Here is a 20,601-nt window from a genome sequence, read left to right as displayed (position 1 = left end):
GCGTGACAGTCAAAGGGGGGTGGAGGCGGTGAAGGAGGACGGGGGTCAGGACCACGACCAAACCAAGCCGGCCAAATCCGGCTAAAATCAATAACAAGCACGCAAATACTTAAGCCCCTGGCTCAGACTGAATCAGCGAATCAACGCGGCGCTCTTAAAGATATTTCGCCAAAAAACGTAACACACACGGTTTGGCTGCTTGTTACACAGAAAGAAATAATATAAAAACTTAATAATTTAAATGAAAATATAACGAAATCAAAAATTGAGTTTCTTTTAAAATTTTTTGTATTTTTCTAGGTGTTTTTTTGATTTTATTATGTAATTGCCAAGTTTAAAAAATGAAAGATTGCCCTTGTCAATAATATTTTATTATTTTTCTATTTTGAATATTAATCACATGCTTTTTTTCTCACACTTTCATTTTTAGAGAAACTTAAGCTCTTTAGACAATTTATAAAAAAGTATTAACAAAGCCAGACGCTTTAATCTGAGGACTTGTCAATTTGATATTTTATCAAAATGATTTTTTTAAACCTATCAAAATTATATTTTTTGCATATTTCTCTTATCAGCATGTGACAATTTTATGCTGATTCGATAAGATAAGTGTTTAAAATACTATAATTTTCTTAAGATGTTACCTTTATTTCTCTTTGTGTAAAAATTGGCAAGAGTTCCGCCTGTGAACCTAGTTTGGCGACGTTTTGTGTGGGCTGAAATGCGTCAATGTTTGGATTAAAACTGCTGTGGGCTAAAGAAGCTGCCAGAAAATACAGCAAATCTGTGATAAGTCAACAAGAGTCGTGTAAACATCGTCGGCAGCAGCAGAACCCGTCAAACCGTAGTCGTCAAAGGAAGATGTATTTTCGCATGCATTGAGCATACTCCTCCATCTCGCTTGACTGAGATGGCCTCTGCATACAAATCAGGCGAAAGAGTGTGCCGAATGTGATAAATGACTGATCAACTTGAGTTATAGGCTCTCCAAATGATGCTTAAATTGATTTCCACAGCCTTTTCCCCCTCCCAATCGAAACAGAGTACATTTCATCTAATGGGTTTTCGTTTAATGCGGGGCATAATGCACTTTTAAGCAGTTACATGTCAGTTACATTTGATTGTGAACAGCTATCTCTACATATATATGTACATGAACATAAAAAAGTATCGAGGTAAAAGCGGATTAAAAGTAAACATAAAATAATAGTTTGTGTTGCACAGCAGCAGCAGCTTAAATAATACAAACAAGTTGCTCTTAATACAAAGTAAAGATCATTAAGTAACAATAATTGCACATAAAGGAACATTATAACTTCACGTGTACATACAAGTATGCAGAAAGTACAAAAGATCTCCGAGTAAATATATATATATAGAAAATACAAATAGATATCACACACGCACACTGTCCCAGGGGTGGCACAGAAAAGGCTAAGGATTCCAAATCAAGTTCCTTTCGAAATCCACAGCGATTTATGTGTTGCCACCCCCGTGTTTAGTAGATCGACTAACACACACATATATTCGTTTTGCTTAAGTTTATGCCTTGATCTTGCGGCCCAGCTTTTGAGCCATCAACTTGTGGCCATCGCGACCAGAGGAGCCGCCACTGCCACCACTGCTTCCTCCGTTGTGATTGTGCGACCTGTGCTTGCCCAGTCCGCCATTGGACTTTGTGCGTGTCTCGAACAGGACATCGGAATCCGTCTCCGATTCGGTCAAGGAAGTGTTGCGCGAATCTGTAAAGGGAAACAAATGTTTTTAGCTTATCTACAGATACAACTTTTACTGGTAAGGGACTTACAACTGGCTGCCTCTTCATCCTGGTTGCCTATCAAGGCATACTTTTGCACTTTCTGGCGAAGACGCGGCTTCTTTGACTGCCTGCAAGCGCAGGCAATGCCCCAAAATACTCCTGACAGGAGCAGACAGCCCACAATTACGCCCACAAACACGTACAAAATGGACCAATCTGAAGGGTAACAATAAATATTAAACACTCAGCTATTTGCCACATAAAAAGGCTCTCTAGTTTACTTACCACAATTGGCCTCTTGATTGCTAAAGAAGTAACCCGCCGAGGGCATCCAAAATGCTTCACAAATACAGGCTCTCGTTGTGGGATTGCAGTTGCCATGCCCAGAGCAATCGTTCTGGCAAACTGTGGTGCGAATATCCACAAATAAGGCTCCCAATATGGAGGCATCCTTCTGGAGTTGAGCCCTCAACTGTCGCTCCACATGCAGGCCATTCAAAGGCTTTCCCTGGCCATCGTTCACATAAAACACCAGAACCGCCGCATCCGTGTGCAAATCGTACTTGAGCTCTCTGACCTGGATTTTGTTCTCATCGCCCAGCAATAGTTGCAGTTTCTGAACCACCGAATCCAGCTCGGATTGGGAGAGCACTGATACGCCCATGGGAAGGGTCATTTGCACCAAATGAATCAACAAGGGATCAGGGTGGACGTTGACGCTCACAGTATCCGAGCTAGTCAGGCCCTGATCATCGCTCACTGTGAGCTTGAAGACATAGCGTCCTTGGACTAGGTTTGTTAGCTAAAGATAAGAGTAAACCAGGTTAATATCAGTGGGTTTAAGTTTAACTTTCAACTTACAATCATCACGGGTTGCTTGTCTGTGTCTGCCACCACAACACCGGCTGCCAAGCTGTTGTCCTCGCGTGTCCAAATGTACTTGACCACTGCCAGGTCATCCCAGGACTTGGAGCCATTGAAATAGATGGCTGTAGCGGGCAAGGTAATGCTATGATCTCCGCCAGCATTGGCCACGGGAGGGGCATTGCGTTCTGGTTGGTAAAATAATATATTTATTAAGTATTTTGGAAAGAAAGTAATGTGGTTTCTGCCTTACCCTGCACAATCTTCACCCAAGTGGTGTCTGTGGCCGTGTTGTTGTTCTCATCAGCTACACTCAACTCGAATTCATAGAGACCCAAAGTCAGGGAGGTGGCATTGGCGATCTGTGGAAAAGCGAAGAATGTATAGAAGGAAAAACAATATTTGAGAGCTCACTTACAGATGAGTTAGACATCAGAATGACTGCATTATTGGGTCCGCTTAGCTGCCTCCACTGATAGCTCTTGATACCAATGTCATCCTTGGACTCTGAGCCATTGAGAAGCACCCAATTGATGGGCAAACTGGTGGTCTACAAGGGAATATTTAATATTAATCTCATCCAGAACTAACACCACCCTTAACTCACTGTGTTTGTGCCTGCCTCGGCAATTGGCGGCGAATTTGTTGGCGGCTTCACGAACACATGCACCTTGGCCGTGCTGGACTGCCCACTGCCATCGGTAACCTTTAGCACAAAGGTGTACATGCCCTCCTCCAAATTGGACAGTTGAACGTAAGGAGTTCTCGTGTTTTGCATATCCACAGCCTTGGCCTCATCGCTGGCATCCTTGGTCCACTCCCAGGCCACAATCTCGTGATCATCCGAGCTGGCAGTTCCATTCAAGGTGACATTATTGTTTGGCAGATACAAGATCACAGCATCCCCGGCATTGGCCACCGGAGCATAGTCGGTTTCCTTGAGGACTGCTATCGTGGCTGTGGTGGAGTTGGTGATATTATTGGAGTCGGTCACGGTGAGCTTGAAGGTGTAGTTGCCCGGAGAGGTGAGGTCTAGCTGAAGAGTGTTCACCTCCGGTAAGACTGGCTGATAGCCAATCGGACCCGAGATCACCTCCCAGTGCCAGTTGGTGATCTTGTCGTCGTCTGTGCTGGTGCTGCCATCCAATATGGCATTTGTGGTGGGCTGTCGGATGATCTGCTCCCTCGGGGAGATGATAACCTGCGGCGGCTGGTTGATTCGGTTTTCCGGCAGCACTGTCACATTTGCTGTGGCCTCGCCAAAGGTTCCATTGTCTCCGGTTACGGTCACCTTAAAGGTGTACAGTCCCTCGGAGAGATTCGATAGCTTCACCTTGGACTTGCTCTGGTCGGAGATGGTGCCATTCATGGGTCCCTTGGGCTGAGATATAAGAGTCCACAGGTATTTGTACTTCGTATCGCTGGTCTGTTCATCGGGAACCGTGAAGGCGGCGAGTGTCACCTCCTGCTCGGGCAGTCGAACCTCCTTGGACATCACGGAGACCACAATATCCTTGTTTTGCTCGGTTTTTGCGGGTGCAGCAGCTATCTCGGGAGAGCTGTTCTCGCTGGCTGCCGCTGCCACTGCATCCTGCTGCACTGCCTCATTGCTGCTGGTCAGATAGGAGCTATAGGGAATAGCGGCCATCACGCACTTGCGTTGCTTGTTCCAAATGAAACCATTGGGACAGGTGCACACTCCCCTCACTGCATTTGGCTGGAGGGGCACACATTGCTGAGGCGGCGGACAAGGTGTCTCCAGATCGCAGGCGGTGAACTTGGCATTCTGATCGTAGTAGTTGAGCTCTTCATTGGCCAGGACATCATTTTCATCCGGTTGGAGGATCAATTGGTTCATTCGCTTGTCGGCCAAAGGGAAGTCGTCATCCTCGTAAACGGGGGTTTCCTTAAAGGATGAGGTTTTGGATAGTAATATTTCATATATTTTAAGGGAGCATTAATCATTTTTTAGGTGTCTTGTTTCCCCCTCCCAAAATGAAGTTTGGTCGATATGTGACCCAATCTAGATATGCTTATATTTCTTTTTTACGCGAAGAAAACCCACCTGATTGCGTGCCAAGTAACCCAATCGTCGTGGCTGCTTCCAGAAATTCAGGGCCGCCTCGTCGTAGGGCAGAATCTCGGCATTCTGCTTGGCCGCCTCTGCCTTGAGGAGCTGCGGCCAGGTGGCCTCGCCCACGGGATTGACCAATACCATTTGCACCTTCTCGTTGGGCAGTCGTACACGCTGTTTGGGCAGGCAGGCCTCGTTGCTCTGGCATCGGATGTGGTAGCACTTGCCCTTGAAGACCAGCACCACATTGCAGGAGCCGGTGGTCACGTTCCTGGGCTTCTCGCAGCAGGCCTGCAGGCAGTTCCAAAGATAGGCCTCCTCTTCCAGTGGTTCCACCGAGTCCGGCTGTGGCTTGTACTCCTCAAAGACACCCGCCTGCTGCTCGTCTCGCGGCGTTGCGTTTTCGAAGACGTGGCGTAGCATCCGGGAGCAGACGCCGGTGCTGGAAAGACCTCCAGTCGCTGCCACCGAGGAGCTGTCCGCTGACGAGGTTTCTTTGTGCGTTTTCTTGCTGCCCAACATGCCGTTTTGCGTCGTGACGTCGGCATATGCTGACGCCATCGAGCCAGCGGCCAGCAAAAGGCAGCAGCCCAGAGTCCACACTCGCTCCATCGTTAAATGCGGAGTTTCTGCTTCCACTTTTGTACACTTCTCCTGCTGCTGGAGTGTTTGTAACTGGGCAAACAAAAGATAACGCCAAGAGCTGCGATTTTTTCTCTTCCACAACAAAAAAAGTGAGCAATTACTCCAGCTTACAGCTGATTTATTGCCGCAGCCCTGGCAGGTCTCCACTGCGCAGTTACCAGTGTTGTAAGTGGGTGTTTCCAGTGCTGGAGGAGGCGGAAGGTTAACGTTAGATATGGAAGCTAGAGAAAACCATAGAAAAAGCTTGGCGGAAAAGCTCTCTGTGTTGACGGTTGCTTGGTAACGGTCTATGGGTTTTTGCCTTTCTTTTTCTCCAAAAATCAAACTTGAATAATTTGCCAAAATATTGATTACAATAAATATATATTTAGTACAATTAGGGGAAAATAATAGATATTACATATTTATGGGAATTTAAATTTTTAACTCTTTAAATCAGAAATTTAAATTAACTTTTTACCTGTAATGAAATATCTTGAAATATTTATCCTAGCAACAAAACAAACAGTGTATAAATGACAAATAAAAAATTATATTAAATATTTAAGATTTTGAATAATTTATTAATTAGTAGTTCGACTAATTCAGAATACTAATATGCTGTTTAGTCATTATTATTGTTATTTTTTTGACCCCCACTGTAGCATTTACCATACATTGTCTGTGATCCTGCCCACACACACCCCATCATCAGCCATATTGACTGATTTAAATAGTAATAAACACACGACCCACGCGCCAAATCGAATTTCACAAATCGTATTGCAGAAAAATTAATTACGTTTCCAGCGAGTGGGTATAAATCACTGCATTGTATTTATGCAAATTTTTAATTGCTCAACACGCAAAGGCAAGACAAAGAATATAAATCAATGCGAATCGGGCGAATCGAAACGCTGAATCTATGCTGAGCCTGGGGAGTCGGCTGTTCCGTTTGTTGTTGGGCCCCCCGAAAATCCGCCTAGAAGTCTATTTATCTCCCCCATATCATTTTCACGGCCTTGTTGACGCGTTTTTTATGGCCAGCCGCCGCCAATAATACCTAAAGCTGATGCATTAACTGGCCCACAAAAAAAAAGTGGTAAAAGCGTAAACAATATATTGATTACTGACTGAAAGTTAGGGAGAGTCTCTATAGGGAAACTATAGGGGAGGAGGAATATACTTAATATATAAAATTCTTCTATTTGAATTCTTAATTTATTCAATTTATATATATTTTTTATACTAAAAATAAATTTAATTAAGTTGTAGAAACATGGTTTTTGCTTTGAACAATTCCCCTATTTATGGCCCATGAATAAATGCAATCAATAAATCTTATTGAATGGCACGTGCTTAGCATATGAACAAGAGTTTTGAATACTTCATTCCGCAAATACTTAATTGTGGGGAATTCACATTTTCTATTTGTTTGTCACTTATCATAGAGATTTTTTTCTCTGGAATCTCAGAGAGAGCTAAGTGCTGACTCCAACTCATGCATATATCTATAGGTTACTCATTACCATATAAGGAAATTGTTTCTCAGCTATTTTCACTGATAAGCTTGCATTTCAAAGCGGTTTTTCACACTTCTCATGAATACCCCTTTTTCCCCTGTTTTTCCCCTCAGATGACAGACTTCTCGGATAGTTCGCCCAGCGGTGTGCTGAGTCCGGCATCATCGCTAATCGAGAGTTTCCACAAGAAGAATGGATCGCCACAGCCCATTGGGGGTGGTGGCAGCACCACAACAGTCACGCCAACGACCTTGAATGGTTCTGCAGTGGCTGTGGGTGGTGGTGGCGGAGCCGGTGTGGTGGCCACCACCACAGCAAATGGCAGGCAAATCAACACCAGCTCCAGTTCATGCAGTAGTCTTAAGGAAACCTCACACCAGTCCACATCCACATCACAGCAGGTAAGAGTGAATCAAAGTATATATATATATCTTAAGAGAAAAAGGTTTTATCTAGATAAAAACCATACTTATATCTGTATCTGCAAACATCCTGTACAGTAATAGTACATTAAAGAATATAGTATTGAGTAAGGTCTGAGGTAGAAGAGATGAACTAGGTTATTTAAACTAATTTGATAACAATTAGATAACTTTATTTAGAAGAATCTTTTAGTTGTTTTTAATAGAAGTTATGATCTAAATGTTATTTGCTAATATTTGCTCGTGTACCTTATCACCCACACTTATTTATTCAATGAAAATTATAGCCAAAAAAAAGTAAAACAAAGATTTGGAATCGAATCCACGAGAACTCAAGTGCTCGATTAGACAAAATAGAATCTGACGCAGCTGTGGTCATCACAGTTCAGATATCGTAACTGAACAGTATGGAATCGGGCGTAGCTGGCATAATGCCGCTATTTTTAAAGCATTACTTAAGGTGTAAGGAACCCCCTAATCGAGGCAACCTTTCTGGTGGTACTGGAACTGCTCCGCAAACCGATAAGTATAGAGGTTAACACTTGATAAAGGAACGCTGCAGCAGCAGCAGCGCCCTTCTATCCTTGATAAGATTACACCTGCCCCTTTTGGAATTTTATAGCTTCGATGGCGACATTGCGGCTGCTGTAGGACAATAACAACAAAATCGATTTTATTAATCACAAATTTATTTATTGTTTGGCATTCGAAATAAGCACTGAAACACTGAACAATTCAGTCAAATATATAAAGCGGAGAATACAAAAGAAAACGTGCCGTTTCTTAATTACCTGTTAACAAGTTGTTTATGCTCCTTTTACGATTTTCACTTAGATAAGATACGAATTGGGGTTTTCACGGGAATTTGCATAGCCCTCGCACACACGTTTTTTATCTTGAAGTTTTCCCCGTTTCTATTTTGATAAGGAAGTTGTCAATCAGATAGTTTATCAAGTGTTTCTGACGAACAAAGAGTCTGCTAAAAATAGAAACTGAGACATTTGAATTCAATTTTGAGGGGCAGCAAGTTCATCATTGGTTGTCAGTTTTTTAGTTTCTTAAAAATGGTCTGTGATTTGATAATAGCATTGATCTGTTTCAATTTACTCATACATATGTAGCTTTGATAGGCAGGCTGACCAAAGGCTGACCATTTGCTGAAAATAGCCTCTGACCAGATCCAAAATTTCCCCAACCTCTTAATTTACTAAATTAGAACTTGACAGGTCATAATCAAGGTACACATAAAAGTAATTTGCTTTTGTAATAGGTTTATGACACATTTTCCCCCAGCTAGTTAGGAGACTGATACACTGACGCAGTTGTTTGTTGAAGTTCAGAGATCTTCTGCCTAAACATGTGAGAAATTGAGATAGTTTTAAGTGTTTTGAATATTTTAATACTCTGTAACTTATTAGGAAAAGCCTTAAATATATATAGTAACTTCTACTGTTAACCAAAGTTTGTAAACACCTAAGAAGTATGCTATAGCGACTTGGCTTAATGTAAAACCTAAGCTTTATTGCGTTAAGGCTGGCTTGAAGATTATAATTTAAATTTTAATAATTTTAAAATAATAATTAAATATTTTTTCCTATGAAACTATATCCCAAAACCAATATCCCCTCCATAAACTCAAATAAATACAGGGTAGACTCATTCGCCACTGTCTTCCTCTTCCTCTAGCCGCGTCTTATTGACTCGCTTTAAATGGGGAGGCTGAGTCACTTGCCGGCAGCAGTGCCGGCACACTTCGCCGCCATCGAATTCTACGTCAGCCGGCGGCGTCGCCGGTGCCTCTGATTCCGGCCCGCCTCCGGTTCCGTCCACCTTCGCTTTTCTGACTTTGATTGTGTGTGCTCATCATTTTCGCGTTATCTGCTTACATCCTGGTTGTGCGATTGTAGTCTCGTTTGTGGTCCAAGTTTTCACCCCATAAAGCTATAACCTACCCATACAGCAGCTACAAATATATATTCATTCATGTTCGGAGGAATAAAAATCACAAATTACCTTTTGCTTCGGCGAATCGCAGGTTTTCGTTTTTTTTTTTCATTCGTTCTGTCAATGATTCGGTTAAGCGATGACAATTTTGGTTTTCTGGTGAAAAAGGCTTTATTTTAATAGAGTTAGCAAACCAATTTAGCGATATGAATTTCACTTTCGCAGAAATTGTTGAGGTAAACGCAACCAAAAGAATATAGTGACGAGGTGTAAGAAAATAAAGTGATTTTCATAGGTAGATAGTATAGCCACAATTTATTGGTTTAAACCCTTGAACATTGACTAGTTAAAGTGAATATAAATCGAATGAAATAATCAACAGATTAAGTTATAAAAACCGCATTAATATTTATTTATTAATCCATTTATGGGTTATTACACAGATAGATGTAGTTTAAAAGAATGAATAATAAATAATTAGAATTAATTCAATAAAAACTGCAATTAAAACTCATATTAATTGCAATTATAATAATATTTAAAACTGATTCTGAGCGTGAATAGGTCCAGATCGGGTCTAATAAAAACCACGCTTAATATTCAATGATTAAACAAAATATCTCAGCATCTTCAATAATCATTAAAATATTATAAAAGCAAAGTAAATTTGCTGAATAATTATGAATAGATTAACACCCTATTATTCAAATATTAAGTGAAAACAAAACAAAGCTCCTCGTCTCACTCGCACTCTTCACAAAAAAAAGGCCCCTCGGTAATCAGAAAAGTAAACAACGCAAATTGAAATGAGCAGAACGAGATACAATCTTCGACAATCCTCAACGAGCTGGAATCTGAAAATCGAACAAAAATAAACCACAAATCGACCGCAGGCCGAGAACTCGTTAATTAGAGAAGCTAAAGCTTGAAAAGCTTAGACAAAAACGTGAACGCAGCCCGACTTAGCAGCTGAATTATGGAAATGCAAATTATTCACGGCATAAATTAAAGATTAAGCGAAGGGAAACACAGCTACAAACAAAAAGTAAAGAAAAAACATACACCACACACACGAGCAACACTTGCAAAAGTTGTGGCAGAGAGGGAGAGAGCCGCCCCGACTTGTATTTACAATTTGATTTCCTAGAATTCTTCACACACAGACAGCACACCTCCATGTGTTGCCATTTAGCTGCTCGACTGTCTCTTGTTTTTGCTCTCACTATCTCTCTTTTACACTGGAAAAAATAAATTATAAATGCAGCGAATACTAGTTTAAATGGAAATAGTCAAAGATAAACAGAAAGATCTCTAGAATGGACTCTATTATTAGCTTTAAATTATTAAAACTTATGATTTAACAATCTTAATATGATTTCTTTCTTTGCAATCCCAGAACTAGTTGGGAATTATAGCGTTAGTAGCTAAGTTTCTCATATTTATAAACTACCAGTAGCTGGCAAGAAAGTCCTGTAAACTCTGCTTAAAACCTCTTAAAAATCCCATTAATTATGGCATTTTTCTAAAACAAAATCAAATGTACTGTAACCCTTATATTTCCTTATACTTCACAAGCTGTTATATCGCTTCAGAAGCTCTTTCGTCAAGTGTATCTTGTCGATCGCACTTTAAAGTGACGCCGACAGCGACGCGACAGCGCTGAAAGCTCTCCGCTTTGAAGCTCCCACGCTGCGCCTTCGAAGCTAGAAATTTCGTGCTCAACGCTCATTTTTATTTTAGTTAACGAAACGAACGAACCAGCGACGCGCTAAGAGATTCAAGAAATACTATAGCAAAAACAGTCAGCCGAGGCGGAAATAATTTGCTGTATTCCTAGTCTGCTAGCGTGTGTGCCGTCGAAAAAGAAATAATACAAATCACCTTTTATAATAATAACTCTCGCCGCAACGACGAGTACCGAACGAAATCAATGAGCAAAGAATCGTGGGTTTTTTGCCTATTAACGAACAATTAAACGAACTCTCTTTGTTATCAGTATTGCACAAATAAATAGAAACGACCGACGAAGTCAGTAGAAAAACAACGAAAGAGTGTAACACAATACAAGTCCAGTTCCCAGTGAGTGAAAAGTGGAAAAGCTTACCAGTTAAATTAAAAGTAAAAGTAAAAGAAAAAGTCCTGTGAATAGTATAGGAAATTGCGGGCTAAAAGAAAAGTAAAATCTAGATGGAAGCATTCGTGTCTTGTGTCTCTGTGTGTGTCCGTGTCTGATAAGCCCCTCATCCCTAGCTGATTATATATATATATAGCAAGTCTATACTATATATGACCGAGTTAAGTGCTTTATCAAAACGTAGGCGTATACGTAATATGAAATTCAATTGAAAGCAGCCGAGTTTTCCAAGAAGTTCCATTGGCAACTCTCAACTGTCTCAGATCGAAGAAGGTTAGTCTATATAGAATACAAAACATCATTGTGATAAATTAGTAAATGACGCAGAAATGAGGGGGGAAAAAAGAAACAGGCGATATCTAATCTTATGATTTCGTGTCCAGCCGACGACGACGACGACGACGACGAAGGCTCCTTCACCTCCCTGAGCACTTGTAAGGGAAAATATTTATTGATCAGTGGGCACTAGAAGGTGTTACCGTACCGATAAGTGTATGTCAACCGGAACGACGGGGGGGGAGGGTGCGAAATGCCTTTGCCTTGGCTTTGGCCAACATGTCGTATGCGCAACGCCCATTCAAATCGCTCGCGATTTATGTATGTGCACATGTTTTATTGCTTAACCAGAAGAAGAACGCCTTATAAAACCGATCGCTGCCCACACACTTGGCCACTTATATATATATATATACTATCAGCCCAACTTGTTTGACTTTTGCGGCTTCTGCTTCTTCTGCCGCTTATTTTGCCTTTTCTTCTGGCAGACGCCTGAAAACCTGGCCAAAATTAGATTTGATTCGTAATACGCGAACATTTGTCAAAAACGCTACGACGACGGCGAGCTTTGGCTTATTTTTTCAGCAAAAATAAACCATAAATAGAAAATTGTATTGCTTGGGTTTTTCCTAGAAAGTTATGAGTGGATCGAGACATGTTTTATAAGGCAAAAGCTAATTTATTATAATTAAAAATTATGCATATATATATATTTTAAAGAAAAAATGACGTGAAACTAATTAAAGCTTGATGAGAGCATCGTTAGGTTTACTGACCTAGGGTCAATGACTTTGAATCAAACAATCCAAGAGCTAGTAAGAAGTTTGGAAACAAAGATCTACAATTTATTAAGTAAAAACAGCCTTTCCAAACCCAAAAACCTCTTTTAAAGCAAATAAATTTAATCAAGCTGGTTGAACCATAAAGCATTTGGCTAATTATCAGAATTGAGGAATTTAGATAGAGCAACCCATCCATCCATCTATTTTCTTGAGGTAAGCTCCCTTGCAAGGCAGGGCAAGACAAATATTATATGGCTTCCCCCCCAAAAAACACAACTGTCGATCCCAAAACAAATGGTTCATTTGATTTATAAAGACCGCGCTAAGCGCCCCGGGCCATAAAATGCGAGTTGAGATAGCGCCAGACAGTAAAGCATATTTATATATATGTATATATGGACAGATATCTATACGGTATTTGCACAAAAACGAAAAGAGACTGCGGAATGCGGGGGAAAAGTGTATTGTCCACATTCTTCGCATTTTCCGCCCGTGATGAGTCTGAGCCAAAAAAGAAAATATGACAACCTTTTATAATTGTCTTGTTTTTTTTTCTTGCAGGTCGTCAATAGCAGCAGCAGCACCACGACGCGGGTGGAGAAAAAGTCACAGCGCCTGCACCATCACATAACCTCCTCGTCCTCCTCCTCATCGTCGTCCTCCTCCAGCTCCTCCACCACACAGGCCCTGTCCACGTCGGCGGAGATGAAAGCGGCGGCGGTCAAGCGAGATCTCACAAATATCCAAAAGTCCATGTCGGAAATCAACGACCTGGCCATCGAGCGTATTGCAGGTGGAGCGGGATCCGGATCCACGAATACCACATCGTCCCCATCAGCGCTCACCGCGCCCAGCACAATGGCCCAGACGACGACGAGTCGGCTAACCCCCAAACTCACATCCGCCCATCCGTCGATCGACGATCTCAGGGGTCTCAGCAGTCAGGACAAGATCACCCAGCTGCAGAAAAAGTAAGTGTGGGTGTCTACGAAGGCAAAAAATATTCCACCAATCAATGGTGACTCGTCGAAAAAGTATCTAGCTTTCTGCAACGTAACCATCTTTCATAGATAGGCTGCTCTGCTGATTGATAGTGACACATGGAGTAGGAATTCTCTAGTCACAGTTCAGATTGAAATTTAAGTGAAAAGTAGAGAAGCCTCTGTAAAAGCCAACCATCTTCAAACGAAAAAGACGTTCATCTTGGCTAAAAATTCTTATTACATTTATTTTTGGCAGTGACAGACTTCTAAATACGCTTAATTAATTCAGAATTTCAAATATTTTAGCAAGCAAATGCTAATTGAAAGTGCCCTGACCTCAATGTCCTCGTCGCTAGATTTTTCTTTACCTTCAATTAACGTTTCTTTATTTTCTTTGCCAGACTTCGGGCCTCGTTTGAGAATCTGGACGACGACGACAGCAATGTGATCGTAACCCTGCCCGACGACGACGACTGCCACACCCACAACCACTTTGGCAGCGGGCTTGACCTCACCCACCCAACCGCCGCCCAGCTGAGTGCCAGCGGGCTGAGCGGTTCCAGCAAGACGATCGACACGATCAAGTTCCAGGAGAAGCGCATGAAGACCGAGTCCAAGACCAAAGTGGTCACCGATGGCTTCAGCTCCGAGCAGGCCACCAGCAATTCGGCGGAGATGAAGCGCCTCCAGGCAGGAGATATAGACTATAAGGAGAGTAAGGGCTCGGCAGCGATGCGAAATCGAATGGAAGTCGATGGAGTCAAGACGGAAGAGAATGCAGCTATTTTTAAGGTGAGCTTGGGGAATAACAAAAAGGAAATATATCTCTGAAATTGTTGAAATTTATTTAAGAAATTTACAAAGTAGCAGAAGGGTAGCTCTTAAATTCCTTGAGATTTTATAGTAATTTTTATGGTATATTTTGGCTCTTGAATATCTATAGTTTCTCTGATAATCAGTTTACCCTTTGCCATAACCCATCCTAAAATCAATGCTAATAACCTCCTGCAAATTGTCATTGAACTCAACGCCCCTGAAATCTGTCCTCTAAGCCAAAGCTTTTTGGCAAAAAAGCTACCCTCAGGGTTGAACGTGAAACAAAGGGCAGTTGGTCGAACCCAAAGGGGAGCCACCCCCATTTCGAGAGCTTTTGCTAACTGTTAGACCATTCAGACCACTCCTTTCAGTTGGGAGTTCATCGCGTGCATGTTAAGGTCGCATAAGGGACACCAGCGCCAAGGCGTTAATAGCAAATTCCAGTCCAGTTCACAAGGAACATTCTCCACAAGCGAAAGTTGTCAAGTCGTGAAAGTGCTCGGCGGCTTACGCATATTTTCAAGAAAATCGATTGTCTGGCGCCAAAAACTAGGCAGCCCTCGACGCGAAAGTAATGTGAAATGTTCCTTAACAAGTGCCTGCTCCTCGGGAGCCCCAGCAAATTCATCCGTAACTACTGCAAGTCGAAGAAGGAAAAGCCTATTGGAATGTTTCGAAAAGTTCAGGTACACCCGATGTTCTCAATGTTTGCTTTTACACCTGTTACCCAGGTAACCCAGAAAATGTGATATAGGGGAAGACCGCAGTTCCACCGACAGATTTAATCTAATCAGTCTGCGTTACATCACGTTTGTTGATTTGCATATGTATATAAGCATTAATTGCTGTACGGTGACGGATGACATATATCTGGGGATAGAAACCGCAAATACGCAGTAAATGTCAAGGACGATAAAAATACAGTAGAATACGTTTGGGAAATTAGGAAAAGGTCATAAAGAAAGTCATTATTAGGTAGTTGAAACGAAATTTTATTCACGAAACCAACTGAAGATTTGAAATTCATTAAAATTGCGCCTAAAAGTGTCCCTTGAAGTATAACAGCTTACAAGATAAATTCATTGGCACATAAAATATTTGGCTTACTTTTGGGTATCTTCTTAATTGATTTAAAATCTGGAGATTGTTTTTATTTCCCAACTTCTACTTTGTGTGATTTTCTCTTAAAAAACTGTTATACTGGGCCATACCAAAATCCACTCTCAAGATCCCACCATAAACCTCTCCATCAACACATCATCATCCCCATCCATCAAAGACAGAGAACCCTTATTAAGTAAATACCAAACTCAATCCGACCTAGAAAATACATATAAAATCTCGCACGAGAGCATTAATTTAAATGGATGCTTGTGCCTGGGTCTGTGCCAAAAAATTAGGCCGACAGCCACGCTCCATGTGCGGAGCCAACAAGTGCTTTTGGGTTTAAACAATAATAAAAAATCCAATGAAAATACTTTGATACAATTTTTATGGATTGGCGAACAATCCGGAATAGTCTTAGGACATTTGCGTCAATTGCACAGAAACCCATGGAACGGCACGCACAGCCCCAAAATCATTTCCGAGAAATGATCAGGGAAAGATCGGAGGAGAACCAGCACCCAAGCCCCAACCCCTCTCACCATTTTTTGATTTATTTCCCACGACTTTACGCTCCGAAATTTTCGTCTGTTTCCTATGTGTGCTCTCGTTGTATTATTTTCGAAATTCTTTAGAATAAAATGCCTCAGAGCGACACGCGGACCTCAGTAGCAGATAGACAAGCGTCGCGAGCGTTTCAGCCATCGAAATATATGTAGTTGAGAATATTGAATGGAATAGAGAACATTATAATCATTTGCATATAGTCGAAACTGATGTGTGTCTGTGACTGAAACGAACTAAATACAAATAAATTGACAAACACTTCCTAATTAAAATACATAACAATTGTACCTCGATTTTTGTTTACGAAAGCGAATATTGTCGCAGGTGCAACGATTACAAAAGTGGAACACCTTTGACCTTCAAATTCTGAAAAATCACATAGACTGAATAGAGTCAGTGGTGAAATTATACGAAAAGAATAAGTAAAGAAATATTTGAACAAAGAGTCATAACGAAACTCCTTGACTTAACGAAAGTTGGATATTAATGATCCCCATAAATCTCGTGAGAACCCAACGAAACATAGCTTAACTACGGAAAATCGAAAACCTAACGACAGATGGCCTATCGCTTTCGCCGCTATGTGAGCTCCTCCTACCAATGCCTTCGTTAAGTCCTCCCCTTTTCCATCCAAAGTCAAAGCAGTGCAACAAGTGTTCGTTCGATTCGGTCATCCCATGTTTCGTCGTGTCAAGTGCCCTGTTAATTACCATTTAACTGTAAAATATTACAAGTTCTATTTGTCGGTCAGTGTCATACACACACACATATACACAATATATAACAGATACGAATACACAGCAACAAATACATCAGCAAAACACACAGAGAAAGTGACGGCGACGTCGACGCAGCCAATTTGTGCGCTATTTTTATGTGAATTCAAAAAATAAATAAAATACAAAGTACATAAGACTGAAAAAAATACGCGAACGAAACAGAAACATACGTCTCTGTATATACCACGAATATAGAGTGATCGCAATCGTTCCGACTTTGGCATTGAAATACCTGCCTCTGTCGCGTCAACGTCTTCTACTGAGAGTCTTTAAGGAAACAATGTCCCATCAGGCGCCTTGGCCCGTCCGCAAGGGCATCTACCGCTCGAGCGGCCAGTCTGACTTCACGCCCACCCGCTCTCCCAGCCCCATTGTCGAGATGCCGCTCTCTCCGCCGCCGGTGGCCACCACATCGCCGAATCGCTTCGGCATTAACTCTCCGCTCTCTCCGCCACCGCAGCCCATTCAGGTGGTGACGGCGGCGGGTTCTACGGCAGCCACTACCATGTCCACGGCATCGTCTGCTGCCAGAATGTCTGGAGCGGCATCGGCATCCTCGGCCTGTTCCTCCTCCTCCTCTTCGTCGTCGTCGTCGCAATCCTCTTCGAGTTCTAGTTCGCACACCAGAGTACGTAAGAGTTCTAACCCGCCCCCACAGCCAATTAGCAACTGTCCACTGTCGCCACCACCTCCTCCTCAACAACAGCAACAACTGCCACCACTACAGCCACCACCTACGCCCAACAACAATCACAACAACCACTCAGCAATTACAACACCCAATCACAACAACAGTAACAGCAACTGCAACAGCAATCATATGAAAAATGTGCGCGAAATTCCCATTGAGGTGGAGCAGAGCAAGGTACAACAGGGCTAGGGGGCGTTACTTTACAAAATGATTAAAGACTTGGTGATTCACTGGAGCTTATGGGATGAATAGGCCTGAATTTAGATATCAATATTCCATTTTATATAGAAGATCTGAAACGGTTGTTATTTCACAATTAATATGGTATTATAAAGTTATTTCCTCTGAATGAATTTATTCATATATCTGTTGATATAAAAGTTTGAGCCTGGTGTAATTTTTATTAAAAAATTTTGGGTTTTCTAGGATTTTAGACCAGTTTTATAAAAGTTACCCAGCTTAAAAACTTGGGTATTTAAGAGCCATATTTTACCACAAATAAGCTAAAATAATATTTCGATATACCAGATGATATAACAGATCTGAAGCTGCGTTGTTGTCTTCTTATAAGTAATTCTGTTTTATTATATTTATTTATATTTAAAAAAAAAAGTATCTTACATTTTTTATAAGTATACAGGTCTAAAATAATACTTAATATTTCAAATATATTCAAAGTATGACTAATAAATATCTGTTATAGTTAGAAATAAATATTTTACAAGTGAATTACTGTATAGAGTACATCAAAAGCTATAACATTTAAGCATGTCACAAGCTTGAAAGACTCCTTCTGTTATAGGTGATCATTTGCAGCATGTTATTAAGTCTTTTGCTGATATATATATATATATATATATTAAATTTACTTACCATTCTAATAACTAACGGTATCTCCATATTTCCACTTCACGTGGATATTCCAGGAAGCGCTCTCGCTGCGCACCGGTGACATCACACAGCAGGCGAGCAACAATGTGGCCGCCACCAGTATTACGGTGCAGAGCGACAACTTCTCCGCGGACAAGAAGGCAATCTCCCAGTCCCAGCAGTCGCAGATGATGACCTCCAATGGGATCATCAGCCAGGAGAAGCACGTGTCCTCTGCCTCGCAGGCCAACTACTCGATGACGCACAAGGGCGTCTCCAGTTCTGGCAGCAGCATGATCACCAGCTCCTCCCAAATGTCCGCGATGAACGGCCAGATGGTAAAGCTCACCGATCTCAAGTTGGACGACCTCAAGTCGCTAACAGCGGGCAGTGGCCAGCAGGAGATCGAGCAGACGATCAACAAGTATTCTAACATGCTGACCTCGATAGTTAGCTCCCTACAAGAGGACGAACGGGGCGGCGGCGGCGGCGGAAGTACGGTGGCCCACACCTCTGTCGGCGGCAAGGAGAAGTCTCAGTACCTAGAGAAGATCAACGAGGTGATACGTAGAGCTTGGGCTGTGCCAACACATGGCCACGAGCTGGGCTACTCGCTGTGCAACTCCCTGCGCCAAAGCGGCGGCCTCGATCTGCTGATGAAGAACTGCGTCAAGCCCGACCTGCAGTTTTCCTCCGCCCAGCTCCTGGAGCAGTGTCTAACCACCGAAAACCGCAAGCACGTGGTGGACAATGGCCTGGACAAGGTGGTGAATGTGGCCTGCGTCTGCACCAAGAAGTCGAATATGGAGCACTCCCGCGTCGGCACTGGCATCCTGGAGCACCTCTTCAAGCACTCGGAGGGAACCTGTTCCGATGTGATAAGGCTGGGCGGCCTGGATGCCGTACTCTTTGAGTGCCGCACCAGCGATGTGGAGACCCTGCGTCATTGTGCCAGTGCCCTGGCGAATCTGTCGCTGTATGGTGGCGCCGAGAACCAGGAGGAGATGATCGTGCGAAAGGTGCCCATGTGGCTGTTCCCGCTGGCCTTCCACAACGACGACAACATCAAGTACTATGCGTGCCTTGCCATCGCTGTGCTGGTGGCCAACAAGGAGATTGAAGCCGAGGTGCTCAAGTCTGGTTGCTTGGACCTGGTGGAACCCTTTGTCACCTCCCACGATCCCTCCGCCTTTGCGAGATCCAATCTGGCCCATGCCCATGGACAGAGCAAGCACTGGCTCCAGCGCCTTGTGCCCGTCCTGAGTTCCAACCGCGAGGAGGCCCGCAACCTGGCTGCCTTCCACTTCTGCATGGAGGCAGGCATCAAGAGGGAGCAGGGAAACACCGATATCTTCCGGGAGATCAATGCCATCGAAGCCCTGAAAACGGTGGCCAGTTGCCCCAATGCCATCGCCTCTAAGTTTGCCGCTCAGGCACTGAGATTAATCGGGGAGACGGTGCCGCACAAGCTGTCCCAGCAGGTGCCACTGTGGTCCGTGGAGGATGTGCAGGAGTGGGTGAAGCAGATCGGTTTCAATGACTATATCGACAAGTTCCAAGAGTCCCAGGTGGACGGTGATCTGCTGCTGAAGCTCAACCAGGACAATCTGCGCGCTGACATTGGCATCGGCAATGGAATCCTGCTGAAGCGTTTCGAGCGCGAGCTGCAAAATCTCAAGCGCATGGCCGACTACTCCTCCAAGGACACGGCCAAGATGCACCAGTTCCTGTCGGAGATTGGCACTGATTACTGCACGTACACGTACGCCATGCTGAATGCCGGTATCGATAAGTGTGCTTTGCCGCATGTCAATGAGGATATGCTGATGACGGAGTGTGGCATCCACAATTCAATCCATCGGTTGCGTATCCTGAATGCAGTCAAGAACCTGGAGAACTCGCTGCCCAGCTCATCAGAGGAGAATATGGCCAAGACCCTGGATGTGTTTGTGAGCTACAGGCGCTCCAATGGATCCCAGTTGGCCAGTCTGCTCAAGGTGCGTATACTTGATAAAAATCTATGAAAAGTAAATTGCGTATACGCAAGGGTGACCAGTAGAAACTTGTTGATAGTATTGATTTAGGAATTAAAATTAATCATAGAATATGGCGACTTACTAGATTTCTCTTTCCTCTTTTAGGTTCACCTGCAGCTGCGCGGCTTCTCCGTGTTCATTGACGTGGAGCGTCTGGAGGCGGGCAAATTCGACAACGGACTCTTGAACAGTATTCGGCAGGCCAAGAACTTTGTCTTAGTATTAACTCCCGAGGCCCTGCATCGCTGTATCAACGACGAGGACTGCAAGGACTGGGTCCATCGTGTGAGTAGCCCTCAGACCGCCTCTTTTCCCCCTCCAAACGATGCTCAATCAGTTTCTCTATTCTCTGA

General features: G+C 42.9%; 2 protein-coding genes across 8 annotated transcripts in view; one reads left to right on the top strand and one right to left on the bottom strand.

Moving 5' to 3' along the window:
* Window positions 1-20,601, top strand: part of Sarm (sterile alpha and armadillo motif) — a 38,022-nt gene that overhangs the window by 13,614 nt on the left and 3,807 nt on the right. For 3 of the 7 annotated variants that reach the window (XM_017161110.3, XM_070285593.1, XM_070285591.1), the window contains 5 exons: window positions 6,958-7,245; window positions 12,964-13,373; window positions 13,787-14,177; window positions 18,269-20,209; window positions 20,354-20,533. In XM_017161110.3, coding sequence (XP_017016599.3) covers window positions 6,958-7,245; window positions 12,964-13,373; window positions 13,787-14,177; window positions 18,269-20,209; window positions 20,354-20,533 — 3,210 coding nt within the window. Of the gene's footprint in view, window positions 1-6,957; window positions 7,246-10,946; window positions 11,618-12,963; window positions 13,374-13,786; window positions 14,178-16,575; window positions 17,280-17,361; window positions 17,517-18,268; window positions 20,210-20,353; window positions 20,534-20,601 lie in introns of those variants that run through there. The other 4 variants (XM_070285595.1, XM_070285594.1, XM_070285596.1 and 1 more) reach the window with 4 other exon arrangements.
* On the bottom strand, window positions 1,055-17,977 carry LOC108070567 (dyslexia-associated protein KIAA0319). Its single transcript, XM_017161118.3, has 9 exons — window positions 17,964-17,977; window positions 4,689-5,527; window positions 3,231-4,529; window positions 3,042-3,173; window positions 2,877-2,985; window positions 2,621-2,811; window positions 2,045-2,561; window positions 1,808-1,975; window positions 1,055-1,742 (listed from the first exon to the last, which is right to left on the bottom strand). Exons 2-9 carry the CDS (start codon window positions 5,307-5,309, stop codon window positions 1,543-1,545), a joined length of 3,237 nt encoding a protein of 1,078 aa, XP_017016607.1. The 5' UTR covers window positions 5,310-5,527; window positions 17,964-17,977; the 3' UTR covers window positions 1,055-1,542.

Source organism: Drosophila kikkawai, chromosome 3L (genome assembly GCF_030179895.1).
Source record: "Drosophila kikkawai strain 14028-0561.14 chromosome 3L, DkikHiC1v2, whole genome shotgun sequence".
NCBI lineage: Eukaryota > Metazoa > Arthropoda > Insecta > Diptera > Drosophilidae > Drosophila > Drosophila kikkawai.
The sequence above is the reverse complement of the archived record's forward strand: the minus strand, read 5'-3'. Positions and strand labels throughout refer to the sequence as shown.